This window comes from Pelophylax lessonae (assembly GCF_965119305.1).
Source record: "Pelophylax lessonae genome assembly, chromosome: 10".
NCBI lineage: Eukaryota > Metazoa > Chordata > Amphibia > Anura > Ranidae > Pelophylax > Pelophylax lessonae.
In genome coordinates, this window is record NC_138777.1 from 1,381,116 (window position 1) to 1,397,288 (window position 16,173).

General features: G+C 50.0%; 1 protein-coding gene and 1 long non-coding RNA gene across 9 annotated transcripts in view; both read left to right on the forward strand.

The window, feature by feature from the left end:
- Nucleotides 1-16,173, forward strand: part of SOX6 (SRY-box transcription factor 6) — a 548,208-nt gene that overhangs the window by 233,686 nt on the left and 298,349 nt on the right. For all 8 annotated transcript variants that reach the window (XM_082269784.1, XM_082269783.1, XM_082269788.1 and 5 more), the window contains one exon: nt 9,161-9,371. In XM_082269784.1, coding sequence (XP_082125910.1) covers nt 9,161-9,371 — 211 coding nt within the window. The remainder of the gene's footprint in view (nt 1-9,160; nt 9,372-16,173) is intronic.
- LOC309565057 overlaps nt 1-16,173 on the forward strand; it is a 654,865-nt gene that overhangs the window by 121,165 nt on the left and 517,527 nt on the right. The gene's annotated exons all lie outside the window — the stretch shown is intronic.

The following is a 16,173-nucleotide window of genomic DNA, read 5'->3' on the forward strand; positions in this document are numbered from 1 at the left end:
TACAAAGTATCCATTTTGATTGGTTCTTTCCCCTGCTGGTAGCTGTGTCGTTAGACTTTTCTGAAGTCTCTGGCCCGGTTCGGGGTCCCGTTTTCCCACAAGGGACTCCCCGTATTCCGCATGCGCCTAGAAGCCAAACTCTTTGTACTGAGCGCCCCACTCCCGCTCCCAGCGGTGTACTTCTGTGGAGTAATAAAGAGATTTTAGGAATCGTAGGGAGCAGCTGCCTCCGAATTACTCTCTCAGTGCCTTTTTTTATTTGACAGAATCCCACGATTTGTTACCGCTGGAATTCCCGACGCACGCAGTTATTTTATCATCCAGCAAAACAATGCAAAACCTCTGACCCCTCCCCCTCAATCCCTCGGCATGGCTCATTTAACCCCTCCTTACACGGTACGAGCCGATGCATTGCACTAACACATGCACGTTATTGCGCCTTTTACGTGTGGTGAATAAAAAAGGTCGATTCATTTTAGATCGGCCGCAATGCGACGAAGATGCCGCATGCCACACTTTTCTTGCGCACCGATCATTATTATTTGTGTTGGGTTACATTGCACATGTGCCGCAGTGCAATGTGTTAATGCATCGGGGTGCAATTCAAAATGAAGGGTTACACAACGCACCCCAGTACACGTTTCTGCATGCGCACTTAAAGTACATTAGCACAACGCACTCGTGTGAATGGGTCCTGGGTGTGGCTTCATTCCTTCCAAAATTGCGCACTTTGCTGACATGCACTTTATCAGATGCCTGGCGGTGCCATTCATTTCTGACCATCTAATGTGCGAACTGCGGCACCATGAGGTTTGGTGCGGCGCAATGCTAGAAAAGGGTCAGCTGCTTGTTTTCTATGTTTGTCACGCATTGCGCAGCCTAAAAAATGCGTTGTCCTACACGCAAAGAACGCCCAGAAACGCATGAGCGCTCATTCACATGTTGGTGCAAATCTAGGCTAAGGGAGTCCAGTACCACTTTATGTAAATCAGCCTAGGCACCCCCCTATCAGTCCATCAGCCTAGTCACCCCACTATCAGTCCATCAGCCTAGTCACCCCCCTATCAGTCCATCAGCCTAGTCACCCCATTATCAGTCCATCAGCCTAGTCACCCCACTATCAGTCCATCAGCCTAGTCACCCCACTATCAGTCCATCAGCCTAGTCACCCCACTATCAGTCCATCAGCCTAGTCACCCCATTTTCAGTCCATCAGCCTTGTCACCCCACTGTCAGTATATCAGCCTAGTCACCCCATTATTAGTCCATCAGCCTAGTCACCCCGCTATCAGTCCATCAGCCTAGTCATCCCATTATCAGTCCATCAGCCTAGTCACCCCATTATCAGTCCATCAGCCTAGTCATCCCATTATCAGTCCATCAGCCTAGTCACCCCATTATCAGTCCATCAGCCTAGTCACCCCCCTATCAGTCCATCAGCCTAGTCACCCCACTATCAGTCCATCAGCCTAATCACCCCACTATCAGTTCATCAGCCTAATCACCCCACTATCAGTCCATCAGCCTAGTCATCCCATTATCAGTCCATCAGCCTAGTCACCCCGCTATCAGTCCATCAGCCTAGTCATCCCATTATCAGTCCATCAGCCTAGTCACCCCATTATCAGTCCATCAGCCTAGTCACCCCACTATCAGTCCATCAGCCTAGTCACCCCGCTATCAGTCCATCAGCCTAGTCATCCCATTATCAGTCCATCAGCCTAGTCACCCCATTATCAGTTCATCAGCCTAGTCACTCCATTATCAGTCCATCAGCCTAGTCACCCCACTATCAGACCCTTAAGCCTAGTCACCCCATTATTAATCCATCAGCCTAGTCACCCCATTATCAGTCTATTAGCCTAGTCACCCCATTACAAGTCCATCAGCCTCTACACCCCGTTATCAGTCCATCAGCCTAGTCACCCGCTATCAGTCTATTAGCCTAGTCACCCCGCTATCAGTCCGTCAGCCTAGTCACCCCATTATCAGTCCATCAGCCTAATCACCCCACTATCAGTCCATCAGCCTAGTCACCCGCTATCAGTCTATTAGCCTAGTCACCCCGCTATCAGTCTGTCAGCATAGTCACCCCACTATCAGTCCATCAGCCTAGTCACCCGCTATCAGTCTATTAGCCTAGTCACCCCGCTATCAGTCCATCAGCCTAGTCACCCCACTATCAGTCCATCAGCCTAGTCACCCCATTATCAGTCCATCAGCCTAGTCACCCCATTATCAGTCCATCAGCCTAGTCACCACATTATCAGTCCATCAGCCTAGTGAACCCGTTATCAGTCCATCAGCCTAGTCACTCCATTATCAGTCCATCAGCCTAGTCACCCCATTATCAGTCCATCAGCCTAGTCACCCCACTATCAGTCCATCAACCTAGTCACCCCACTATCAGTCCATCAGCCTTGTCAGCCCGTTATCAGTCCATCAGCCTTGTTACCCTGTTATCACTCCAGAAAATAATTTGTGTCCGGAGATTCTCTGCAGTCACAGCATTGCAGGTCCATGGAGCTGGTGTTTCACGGCTTTGGCTCTGCATGACCCGCACTGTCAGACACCATGATGTCATACACAGAGCATACACTGATTACGGTCTTTTTATAAAGCGGTGAATGTGACTTTCACCAAACGCTCTCAATCACTGTCACTGAAATCACATGGACCTGGAGGATTCACCTTTAGAGAATGTTCGGTGAATATCATATTTCCTGTCCCAAAGGGGGGGGGGGTGCTAGGTTTGGGTTTTGCATCTTTGTTGCTCCCCAAGTTCAGGAAAAAGCAGTGAAAGTGTTAATGTGTTCATATCAGTGGCTCCGCCTCCTCCGCGTATCCGGCGTCACTTTGGATGCAACGTTTATCAGCTGCATTTCCTTAAACAAAATACTTGGATGCAAAAAATATATAAAGGAGGTCATGGGACATTGAGTGAGGCCAAGAACTTTACCAAAGTAGATATATATAGAGTATATATGTTAACAAGTCGGTTAGAGAAATAGAACAATACAGCGAAAATAAATGCAACAAAAAAAACAAACAATTCCTGAATAAAGATATATATATGTATTTGAGAACTGACATGTAACAATTCATTATAGATACAGTAAATACAATTACATGATAATATATAAAAGAAATAAATACATGATTGATATAGACATGATGAATAAAGCCACTTGGCAAACTGACGCGTTTTGCGGAACCCTATCCGCTTCTTCAAGAGTATAATGCAAGGAGATCTGAAAATCTAAATAAATTAAAACATGTTTAAAAATAATGAATGCTTCCAAAAAAAAAAAAAAAAAATATATATATGTAATTATTATTAAATTAATTACCAGCATCTAAAAAGAAGGGTGAAGGGGCGGCAGACACAAGCCTCACCCGGGGGCTGTGTAAATCCGCTTCTTCAAGAGTATAATGCAAGGAGATCTAAAAATCTAAATAAATAAAAACATGTATAAAAATAATGAATGCTTAAAAAAAATATATATATACAATTATTATTACATTCATTACCAGCATCTAAAAAGAAGGGTGAAGGGGCGGCAGACACAAACCTCACCAGGTGTAATAATGGATAGATTGTATCGGATGGAAGAGGAAGTGTGATGAATCCGTCTGACCAGACAAAGTCACTTCCAAATCTTTCTCACTTTGCGGTGATTCATCAATTGCAGCATTTCATAAACCCAAAATGTGCCGCGCTGTTCCTTTAAAACTTGATACGCATACAGATGATTCAAAAATACATTATAAATAAGTTGTCAATAATCCGAATACAGAGAGTGGAAAAACCAATCACCCCCAATTGTATACCAAACAATAAATGTGCAAACTTTTGAGGTGCCGACGCATTAACCCAACAAATATAGAAAAAGAAGAAGGGGATACAGTCGATTGTTTTAAAAACATTTGTTAAAAAAAAGAGAATTACATAATTTAATCCGAACCGATTACACCGTATCCTTCCATGATCGATCTCATACAAATCTTTTATGTGACAGCTTGTAGTTGTAATCTCAACGTTTCGCCTTTATCTGGCTTCATCAGGACAGGAGACATTTTACTGCAAACGGCAACTGAATATAAAAAAATAGTGCATATTACGATGAGAATATTAAACAAACACACCAAACAAAGTTTAATATTATCATCTTCCAGCCAGTTTGCTGAAGACCCTTTTCTGTTCCAGCATGACTGTGCCCCCCCCTGTGTACAAAGTCAGTTCTCGGGTCTGTACACCCGCTGTGCCCATTATGAGGGGTTCCCACCATCCCTGTGCTGAGTGCCTGGGTCTGTACACCCGCTGTGCCCATTATGAGGGGTTCCCACCATCCCTGTGCTGAGTGCCTGGGTCTGTACACCCGCTGTGCCCATTATGAGGGGTTCCCACCATCCCTGTGCTGAGTGCCTGGGTCTGTACACCCGCTGTGCCCATTATGAGGGGTTCTCACCATCCCTGTGCTGAGTTCCTGGGTCTGTACACCCGCTGTGCCCATTATGAGGGGTTCCCACCATCCCTGTTGGGTTTATATTTTATTTCATAATACAGAGAGTGTGCCAAGGACACCCCAAGGTGGGCGGGAACTCCAGGAACGGAGGAGAGCAGTAGGATTAATGAATAGTGTGAAGGTTTCTCTGGAGGTCCCATCAGTTTCACCTAGAACTAAGAACACCATTTTCGGGTGTCCTAACACCTGGCGCCACAACCAAATGCGTTTTCTAATATTTGGTGCCGTGGACAAAAATTTACAGATTTCTCCACCCAAACCCCTCCCCCCCCGACTCCGCTTAGAATCCGGAACGCCTTCATACATTCCGTTCAGAGTTTGTGAATCGCGCTCCTGCAGAAAATAATCACCGAAATCCGGGAAAAACAAACACGTTGCGATGTTCGGCTTTGATTCATCTGATGTAATTTGTTCGGCCAATTAGATGATCAATTTATACTTCGTTGTGTAAACTACCCCTTCCCTACGTGGCGTCTCCGCGCCTCATCCGCCTACAATTCCCGGGACGGCCGGCCCGCTTTTTACATACACGGCGCAAAAAGTAAATATCGCGCTTCTCCTTCAGATCCGTCGCCATTCTTCAAACATTTATATTTTGGGATAAAAGCATTAATAAGAGAAAAAAAAAAAAAAAGTTGGCGCTTAATATTCATCGGAAGGCGCTACACAAAAGCTGATTATCATTTCCAATCTAATGGCGGATTTCTTGGAGAGAGATGACTATTAGCAGCAGAAGACGCTTTTAATTTGATCTTTTTTTCTCTCGTCCTTCTTAATTGATGGTGTATGTAAGTGATCAAAGTTGGCTGATTTGCATAGCGCTCTACATCAAACACTCAAACATTCTCTGGGGTCCTCATGAAACACTTGCCACTGCAAAACAGAGCGAGCGCGAACAGGGGGGGACAGCGCTCGGGGGTTGGCAGAGCCCCCAAATCCTGCAACCCGCCCTGCGCCGCTTTTAACGCTGATGGCGCCGGTTTGGTTGTGCGATCTGCCGGATTCCTTCTTTTTTTTTTTTCTGGGTTGTACAATTTTGTGGTCGATTTTTATCTTTTATTTTCAATCTGAACCCCCCCCCCCTTTATTTCTTACTTCTCCAGTGCTCTCCTCATCCTTACCACTGCGCCAATTGTTAAGCCTAACTCCGCCCCCTCCCCTACAGTCGTACCGCCTCCTCTCCTGGACTGAAATGGCTTACTCTGATTTCACTGCACACTGTGAGCCTTTCACAGGGAGAGCCCACCCACTTCCTGGCTGGAGGACATCCAGCATCATCCAAATCTTTCCTCCTCAACCTGACTGTCCCTGGCCCCACCCCTTTTTATTCATTGGATTTCAATCATAGAGCCCCAGCAACACGTGTGGGTGTTACCTAGGGTGGTCTCAGGGCCGTCTTTAACACAGGGCAAAAGGGGAAGCTGCCCTGGGCCCAATCATTGTTGTGTGGCCCAAAGCAGCTGCCCCTTGAGCCTGCACTGCCTGCAAATAGTTGATAAGTGGATTTGGGACGGCTCAAGAAAATATTTGTCCAGGGTCCAGTCGGCCCTGGGTGGTCTGTATGCAAAATTCAGCCCAAAATTCACGCCCACTTCTCCAGACTGATATTTGCATAACTCCTCCCACAGCTTGCATCAAGACTGAGGGCTCTTGAGAGGAGTACTGAGGACTGGGTGCTGTGATGTTTTTAGGAAGCTATGTACAGCCCCCTGCTGGCTCCTCCCACCAGCTAAATGGAACACCCGCTCCTCCAGGCTGATATTTGCATAACTCCTCCCACTGCTTGCATTAGAACGAAGGGCTTTTGAGAGGAGTACTGAGGGCGGGGACTGGGATGTTTTTAGGAAGCTATGTACAGCCCCCTGCTGGCCCCTCCCACCAGCTAAATGGAACACCCACTCTTGCAGACTGATATAGGCGTAACTCCTCCCAGGAGCCCGCCCACTACTTGCATCAGTAATGAGGGCTTTTAGCGCGATTTTACCACGATTCATCGGGCGACAATTGCAGCAAAATCGCGCCGCGTTTGGGGGGCCATTGCAAGTCACAGGAATCGCACGGGTTTCCGGCGACTTGCAACGATTCGGGATCCTGGGCAGAATCGCAGTAATTCTGCCCCTGACCTGAAACGCTTAAATGTGAATGGAGCCTTTAGGAAGTTATGTACAGCCCCCTGTTGGCCCCTCCCACCAGCTAAATGGAACACCCACTCCTCCAGACTGATATAAGCCTAACACCTCCCAAGAGCCCGCCCACTACTTGCATCAGTAATGAGGGCTCTTGGGAGGAGTACTTAAGCAGGGTGCTGTGGTGTTTTCAGAAAGATATGTACAGCTCCTCCCACCAGCGAATTGGAACGCCCACTCCAGACAGCTATTCATCAAGGCATATTGAATTTTGCATAACTCCTCCCACTGCGTGCATCAGTAATGAGGGCTTTTGGGAGGAGTACTGAGGCGGGGGCTGTGATGTTTTCAGAAAGCTTTGTACAGCTCCTCCCAGCAGCTATGATCTGCCTGCATTGCATAGAGAAGAACAGAGACCCAGTGTCTGAAATAAGACATGTAATGAAAATGGAAAGGTGAAATCTAAGCTTTAAAACTTTTATTTCTGTCTGCGATCCAATAGTGGAGATTTTCCCTCACTTCCTGCCTCTATGACTCCTATACAGGAAAATACAGGAAATGGGGGGGCAGGTGTCACAGAGAGATAACATTGTCAGTGATTCTAACCCTCCCCCACCCCAATTAAATTTGTGTTCTTTTTGTCTGCCTTGATGTTGGAGAGATTTCTCATCATTTCCTGTCCCGACAGGAAGTGAGGGGGAATCCCCTAAGCAATTAAATCCAGACAGAGCATCTGACCCCTCCCGTCCCCCGTGCCAGGACAAGGTAATCTAGAGCCTAGGGAATATGCCAAACTGCGACCCCCCCTCCCCCAAGGTGTATGAGCATTAGGTGTCAGCAAAAATCCCCTCCAAAAATTGAGGACTAATCTGCATGCTTACCCCCTAAGCATAAATCCCATGAGTACAAATCTGCCCCCCTGCTGAAATCCCCCCCCCCATCCCTCAAATCCCCACCAACACAAATGCCCCAACCAAAAAATGTCACTCCTGACACAAATCCTCTACCTCTCAAATTCCCCCTCCGAGTACACATCCTCCTCCCCCCACTCCAAATCCCCCCTCCCAGCACAAATCCTCCCCTAAATCCCCCCCCCCCCAAACAAAAATTTCCCCTTCTAGCATAATTCTCCTCCCACCTTCACCGTATCACCTCCTCTAGCACAATCCCCCCCCCCAAATGCCCCCTCCTAGCACAAATCCTCTTCCCCCCATCTGCCCCCCTCAACACAAATCCCCCCAAATTATCATTCCTAGCACCCCCCTTAATTTCCCCTCCTAGAACAATTCTTTGCCGCCACCCTCCAAATATCCCCCTCCAATCTCCTCGAGACCCCCCCCCCCCCCACACACACCTTACACTATACCACAGTGCCCAGGGCAGCCGCCCCCTTCTGCCCCCCCCCCCCCACACACACACATACACACTTTACACTATACCACAGTGCCCAGGGCAGCCGCCCCCTTCTGCCCCCTCCCCCACACACACACACATACACACTTTACACTATACCACAGTGCCTAGGGCAGCCGCCCCCTTCTGCCCCCCCACACACACACACATACACACTTTACACTATACCACAGTGCCCAGGGCAGCCGCCCCCTTCTGCCCCCCCCCCCCACACACACATACACACCTTACACTATACCACAGTGCCCAGGACAGCCGCCCCCTTCTGCCCCCCCCCCCACACACACACACATACACACCTTACACTATACCACAGTGCCCAGGACAGCCGCCCCCTTCTGCCCCCCCCCCCCACACACACACACATACACACCTTACACTATACCACAGTGCCCAGGGCAGCCGCCCCTTTCTGCCCCCCCCCACACACACATACACACCTTACACTATACCACAGTGCCCAGGACAGCCGCCCCCTTCTGCCCCCCCCCCACACACACACACATACACACCTTACACTATACCACAGTGCCCAGGGCAGCCGCCCCCTTCTGCCCCCCCCCCCCACACACACACATACACACTTTACACTATACCACAGTGCCCAGGACAGCCGCCCCCTTCTGCCCCCCCCCCACACACACACACATACACACTTTACACTATACCACAGTGCCCAGGACAGCCGCCCCCTTCTGCCCCCCCCCCCACACACACACATACACACTTTACACTATACCACAGTGCCCAGGGCAGCCGCCTCCTTCTGCCCCCCCCCCACACACACATGCACACCTTACACTATACCACAGTGCCCAGGACAGCCGCCCCCTTCTGCCCCCCCCCCACACACACACACATACACACCTTACACTATACCACAGTGCCCAGGGCAGCCGCCCCCTTCTGCCCCCCCCCCCCCCGTCCCAGCCCTGGTGACAGCAGTGGGAGCTCAGACTGGGAAGAAGGTGAACGCTAGTTATAGTAATAGTGATATAACAGCTCCAATGTTGCCCTGTAAGTTGTTACATTGTTGACGGATTGTGCGCCCGTTTTTGGCGCTCGTATGCTAACGGCGATGTTTTGTCTTCGCAGGACTCAGACAGCAATAAACTGCGCTCCCTCTATTCCTTCCGAACCACCTCTACCTCACCACACAAGCCTGACGAAGGAGCTCGCGATCGCAGCGATCTGATGACCAGTGTTAATTTCGGGACGCCAGAGAGACGCAAAGGCAGCCTGGCCGACGTGGTGGACACTCTGAAACAGAAGAAACTGGAGGAAATGACGAGGACGGAACAAGAGGGTGAGCGCGGCGTGTCAGACGAGTGTGTGGGATGCAAAGAGCGTAAGTGGCAATCGCCGGGCAGGGATTAGAACGCGGGTTGCCATGGCGACGCCTCCTGGAAACACTAGGATGACTGACATGTGTTGCGTTGGCATGGCAAAACTTTCCATCTTGTAGGCTGAGCGGTTTGGCGCGTTGGGGGCGCCTGACGCGGTTCTGGACGGCTGTTTTTTTTTTTTTTTTGCGAACGTTTCACTGTTATTCGCCGTTTGTGGCGGCGGTCCCGCGGCAGATCCGCACAGCCCTCGTCCAGCTGTACAATACCAGAGATGGTTAACCCTTGACAGGGAGCAGGGCTCAGATAACAACAGCTGGAGTTGTATGTCGCAGGCTGGCAGCGGCGAGCGTCCTGGCACCGGACTGGCGCCTCGCTCCCATCAATAGCAGTTTGTGTGTTTCCTCGTTTTTTTTTTGTTGCAGAAAATAAAAAAAATAAAAAAAAGAAAGAAATCGACCTTGAAACAATTCGGCTCGGACGGTGACGCTGACCAGATGCTGCTGACAGTAGGCTAAGGCGCCGCGGTGGGTCATGTGACGCTCAGACTCCCGCCATCAAGTGATTGGTATACATTGTTACAAAGTCAAAGATGAGGAGATCGGAGGCGGAGCCATGCGTCCTGTTCACCACACATGTCCAATCATTTCAGGACAAGTTTCTGGAGGGGCATGTGGGGGGGACTACCCTCTACCTTCTGCCCCCCACTTCTCAGTCCATGCAGGACTATCCTCTACCTTCTGCCCCCCCACTTCTCAGTCCAAGCAGGACTATCCTCTACCTTCTGCCCCCCACTTCTCAGTCCATGCAGGACTATCCTCTACCTTCTGCCCCCCACTTCTCAGTCCAAGCAGGACTATCCTCTACCTTCTGCCCCCCCACTTCTCAGTCCAAGCAGGACTATCCTCTACCTTCTGCCCCCCACTTCTCAGTCCAAGCAGGACTATCCTCTACCTTCTGCCCCCCCACTTCTCAGTCCAAGCAGGACTACCCTCTACCTTCTGCCCCCCACTTCTCAGTCCATGCAGGACTATCCTCTACCTTCTGCCCCCCACTTCTCAGTCCAAGCAGGACTATCCTCTACCTTCTGCCCCCCCACTTCTCAGTCCAAGCAGGACTATCCTCTACCTTCTGCCCCCCACTTCTCAGTCCAAGCAGGACTATCCTCTACCTTCTGCCCCCCACTTCTCAGTCCATGAAGAACTACCCTCTACCTTCTGCCCCCCACTTCTCAGTCCATGCAGGACTATCCTCTACCATCTGCCCCCCCACTTCTCAGTCCAAGCAGGACTATCCTCTACCTTCTGCCCCCCACTTCTCAGTCCATGAAGAACTACCCTCTACCTTCTGCCCCCCACTTCTCAGTCCATGCAGGACTATCCTCTACCATCTGCCCCCCACTTCTCAGTCCAAGCAGGACTATCCTCTACCATCTGCCCCCCACTTCTCAGTCCATGAAGAACTACCCTCTACCTTCTGCCCCCCACTTCTCAGTCCAAGAAGGTCTACCCTCTACCTTCTGCCCCCCCCCCCCCACTGCTCAGTCCATGCGTACTACCCTCTACCTTCTGCCCCCCACTTCTCAGTCCATGCGGGACTACCCTCTACCTTCTGCACCCCACTTCTCAGTCCAAGCAGGACTATCCTCTACCTTCTGCCCCCCACTTCTCAGTCCATGAAGAACTACCCTCTACCTTCTGCCCCCCACTTCTCAGTCCATGCAGGACTATCCTCTACCATCTGCCCCCCCACTTCTCAGTCCAAGCAGGACTATCCTCTACCTTCTGCCCCCCACTTCTCAGTCCATGAAGAACTACCCTCTACCTTCTGCCCCCCACTTCTCAGTCCATGCAGGACTATCCTCTACCATCTGCCCCCCACTTCTCAGTCCAAGCAGGACTATCCTCTACCTTCTGCCCCCCACTTCTCAGTCCATGCGGGACTACCATCTACCTTCTGCACCCCACTTCTCAGTCCAAGCAGGACTATCCTCTACCATCTGCCCCCCACTTCTCAGTCCATGAAGAACTACCCTCTACCTTCTGCCCCCCACTTCTCAGTCCAAGAAGGTCTACCCTCTACCTTCTGCCCCCCCCCCCCCCCACTGCTCAGTCCATGCGTACTACCCTCTACCTTCTGCCCCCCACTTCTCAGTCCATGCGGGACTACCCTCTACCTTCTGCACCCCACTTCTCAGTCCAAGCAGGACTATCCTCTACCTTCTGCCCCCCACTTCTCAGTCCATGCGGGACTACCATCTACCTTCTGCACCCCACTTCTCAGTCCAAGCAGGACTACCCTCTACCTTCTGCCCCCTACTTCTCAGTCCATGCAGGACTATCCTCTACCTTCTGCCCCCCACTTCTCAGTCCATGCGGGACTACCCTCTACCTTCTGCCCCCCACACTTCTCAGTCCATGAGGAACAACCCTCTACCTCCTAGCCCCTTCAACTTCTCACTCCCAGCTGGCTACCCTCTACCTTCTGCCCCCACTTCTCAATCCAAGCAGGGCTACCCTATACCTTCTAACTACCCCAATTCTCAGTCCAAGCAGCACTATGTTCTACCTTCTACCCTACAATTCTCAGTCCAAGCAGGACTACCCTCTACCTTTCCCCCCTACTTCTCAGTCCAAGTAGAGTAGGACTACCCTCTACCTTCTACCCCCAACTTTTCAGTCCAAGCAGGACTACCCTCTACCCCCAACTCCCAGTCCAAGCAGGACTAATACACAAAGTTTTATAAAAAAAAAGTGAGGTTCAAACCCCACCCACCTGGTATATATATATATATATATATTTATAGATTTTAAAATAACCCTATGCTTACCTTTTTCCGGCAGTCTTCTTACTGGACTAATGACATCATCAGGACTTATTGCTCCTCCTTGGGGTAACCGGTGGTGGTGACTAGGGCAGTTATTCTTCTACAACTGAGCGCACCCATGATGACGTCTGAGTAGCGCTCAGTCCTGGAATAGTGTGAGCTCAGTCAGTGTGATGAGGCGCCCCCTGGGGGTGTAAACACCTGCCTGAGCTAACAGGAAATGGGCAGAATGATGGAAAAAGAACTGGGGTTGCACTTTAACCCCTTCCTTTAAATAGGTCTTTGCACCCGGGTAATGGAGGGGGGGGGGGGTTCAGGATGAAATGCCGATCAGGTGACCTTTGTGATTGGCTGTCATGGTCAATCCTGGTGGAGACGAGCATTGTCTATGAGCAGTGAGCGCATTCTCAGCGCAGTGACCTCGTCTGTCCATGGATGCACATGTGTAACACGCGTGGGTTAATGCCCGCCCTCTTTGCCACCTCCCATATGCGTTACGTTGGAACTAAGAGGTTAGAAAAAAGTGTATGTGTGCCCCGCCCCCTCCATTACATCACGCATGATTGACAGATAAGGGAAATTTCTCGCAGCATCATCGCGCTGTGTCGCGTCACAGATATGTGAAGGTGAAAGTCCCAAATCCCAGTTTCCGGAGATGATGTCGGATGTGACGCAACAAATAAATAAAGGATTGAAAGGTGCAAAAACTGCAGATTTTTTTACAATTATTATTATTAAATGGACTAAACTTTTTGCACACGCCCCCGGCAGTCGCTGAGCTGACCCCAGTAGAGTATATGGGGGGTCGCTGGCCTGACAGCGACGTTTCGCGTTCGTAATAATTATTAGCGTAGTCCAGGAATTGAATTCTACAGATCAATAATGTTTATTGTGTTTGGACGCCGCCATTCAATAGACGATGGTTTCTGTATCACATCAGACGCGCGCTCCTGGGCTTTATGAGATCCGATCGTCCTACAGGCAGAGCGACAATGGCGCGATGGGGGGGTCTGAGGCTAAAAAGAGAGGTCACAGGAATCAGAGACCCCCATAGGGGGGAGGGGCTGTGCGGTCATAAAATGACTCTTGTTGTATGAGAGAAAACAGAGAGATTGTGCGTTGTGGTTTAAGTAGACCTGTGTGTATGGGGGGGGGGGGGCAGCAGGCGTACAGTATGGCAGTTAATGATGATGGCAGCAGGCATACAGTATGGCAGTTGATGATGGCAGCAGGCGTACAGTATGGCAGTTGATGATGGCAGCAGGCGTACAGTATGGCAGTTGATGATGGCAGCAGGTGTACAGTATGGCAGTTGATGATGGCAGCAGGCGTACAGTATGGCAGTTGATGATGGCAGCAGGCGTACAGTATAGCAGTTAATGATGGCAGCAGGCGTACAGTATGGCAGTTAATGATGGCAGCAGGCGTACAGTATGGCAGTTGATGATGGCAGCAGGCGTACAGTATAGCAGTTAATGATGGCAGCAGGCGTACAGTATGGCAGTTGATGATGGCAGCAGGCATACAGTATGGCAGTTGATGATGGCAGCAGGCGTACAGTATAGCAGTTAATGATGGCAGCAGGCGTACAGTATGGCAGTTGATGATGGCAGCAGGCATACAGTATGGCAGTTGATGATGGCAGCAGGTGTACAGTATGGCGGTTAATGATGGCAGCAGGCGTACAGTATGGTGGTTATTGATGATGGCGGTTGATGATGGCAGCAGGTGTACAGTATGGCGGTTAATGATGGCAGCAGGCGTACAGTATGGTGGTTATTGATGATGGCGGTTGATGATGGTAGCAGGTGTACAGTATGGCGAGGTGGAAGCCACCAAAAACAGGGACTGAATTTCCCCTTTAAGCATGCATAATTTTGTTCCGTCGCCTCCTCCCCAGTGATCAGATTGCAACATTGTAACTTTATAGCAAGTCACACCCACCCTTCAAGGATTTCTGATATTTACATAACTCCTCCCATTGCTTGCATCAGAGCTGAGGGCTCCTGGGAGGAGTACTGAGGCAGGGGGCTGATGTTTTCAGAAAGCTATGTACCGCCCCCTGCCAGCCACTCCCAACAACCATGATCTGCCTGCATTGCATAGAGAAGCGCAGAGATAATAATTGCTGGGAATGAAGAAAATAAGGTACTATATGTAATGAAAACTGTTTTTTTTTTTATGTCATTATCTTGTTGATGGGGGAGGGGACCAGGGAAGGTAAAATAGAATCAGATTAATCAGATTAAACTTGCACCCAGTGAATGGCGTGTTATAGCTGATAGTCCAGACTACCTCTGACCTTATCATTGCGCCATCTGCGCCCTCCTGATTTCTGTCACCTCTTAAGGTGCAAATGTTTTGAGATGACTTATCTGTGGGCACTGAACAGGAGATAGAAGCTTCATTTATCAGATTGTGTGCAGAGACGGTACATAGGAATGAGAGGGGAAGCTGAGTCAGTGACGAGAGATTCACAGCGGTCTCCACATAGACTTTCCGGCTGACTGCGAGTCTGAAATCAGCAGAGTTCCCCTTCTTCATAGTTTATAGTTGTTGTTTTTTATTGTAAATCTTATGATTTATTTTGTATGCAGGGATGATATTGATGGAGATGTCAGTTACCATAGGTAGCGCAGACTCGAACCCGGGACCCTACAACCAACCAAAACCAATATCAGTACCCTACACCCAACCCATCCGGGTTACCCTACACCCACCCCAGCCTGGGAACCCTACTCCCAATTCAACCTAACCTGGGAACCCTACTCCCAACTCAACCTAACCTGGGAACCCTACTCCCAACTCAACCTAACCTGGGAACCCTACTCCCAACTCAACCTTACCTCGGAACCCTACTCCCAATTCAACCTAACCTGGGAACCCTACTCCCAACTCAACCTAACCTGGAAACCCTACTCCCAATTCAACCTAACCTGGGAACCCTACTCCCAACTCAACCTTACCTCGGAACCCTACTCCCAATTCAACCTAACCTGGGAACCCTGGGAACCCTACTCCCAACTCAACCTAACCTGGAAACCCTACTCCCAATTCAACCTAACCTGGGAACCCTACTCCCAACTCAACCTAACCTGGGAACCCTACTCCCAACTCAACCTAACCTGGGAACCCTACTCCCAATTCAACCTAACCTGGGAACCCTACTCCCAACTCAACCTTACCTCGGAACCCTACTCCCAGTTCAACCTAACCTGGGAACCCTACTCCCAACTCAACCTAACCTGGGAACCCTACTCCCAATTCAACCTAACCTGGGAACCCTCCTCCCAACTCAACCTAACCTGGGAACCCTACTCCCAACTCAACCTAACCTGGGAATCCTACTCCCAACTCAACCTTACCTCGGAACCCTACTCCCAATTCAACCTAACCTGGGAACCCTACTCCCAACTCAACCTAACCTGGGAACCCTACTCCCAACTCAACCTAACCTGGGAACCCTACTCCTAACTCAACCTAACCTAGGAAGCCTACTCCCAATTCAACCTAACCTGGGAACCCTACTCCCTATTCAACCTAACCTGGGAAACCTACTCCCAACTCAACCTAACCTGGGAACCCTACTCCCTATTCAACCTAACCTGGGAACCCTACTCCCAACTCAACCTAACCTGGGAACCCTACTCCCTATTCAACCTAACCTGGGAAACCTACTCCCAACTCAACCTAACCTGGGAACCCTACTCCCTATTCAACCTAACCTGGGAACCCTACTCCCAATTCAACCTAACCTGGGAACCCTACTCCCAACTCAACCTAACCTGGGAACCCTACTCCCATCTCAACCTAACCTGGGAACCCTACTCCCAACTCAACCTAACCTGGGAACCCTACTCCCAACTCAACCTAACCTGGGAACCCTACTCCCAACTCAACCTAACCTGGGAACCCTACTCCCAACTCAACCTAACCTG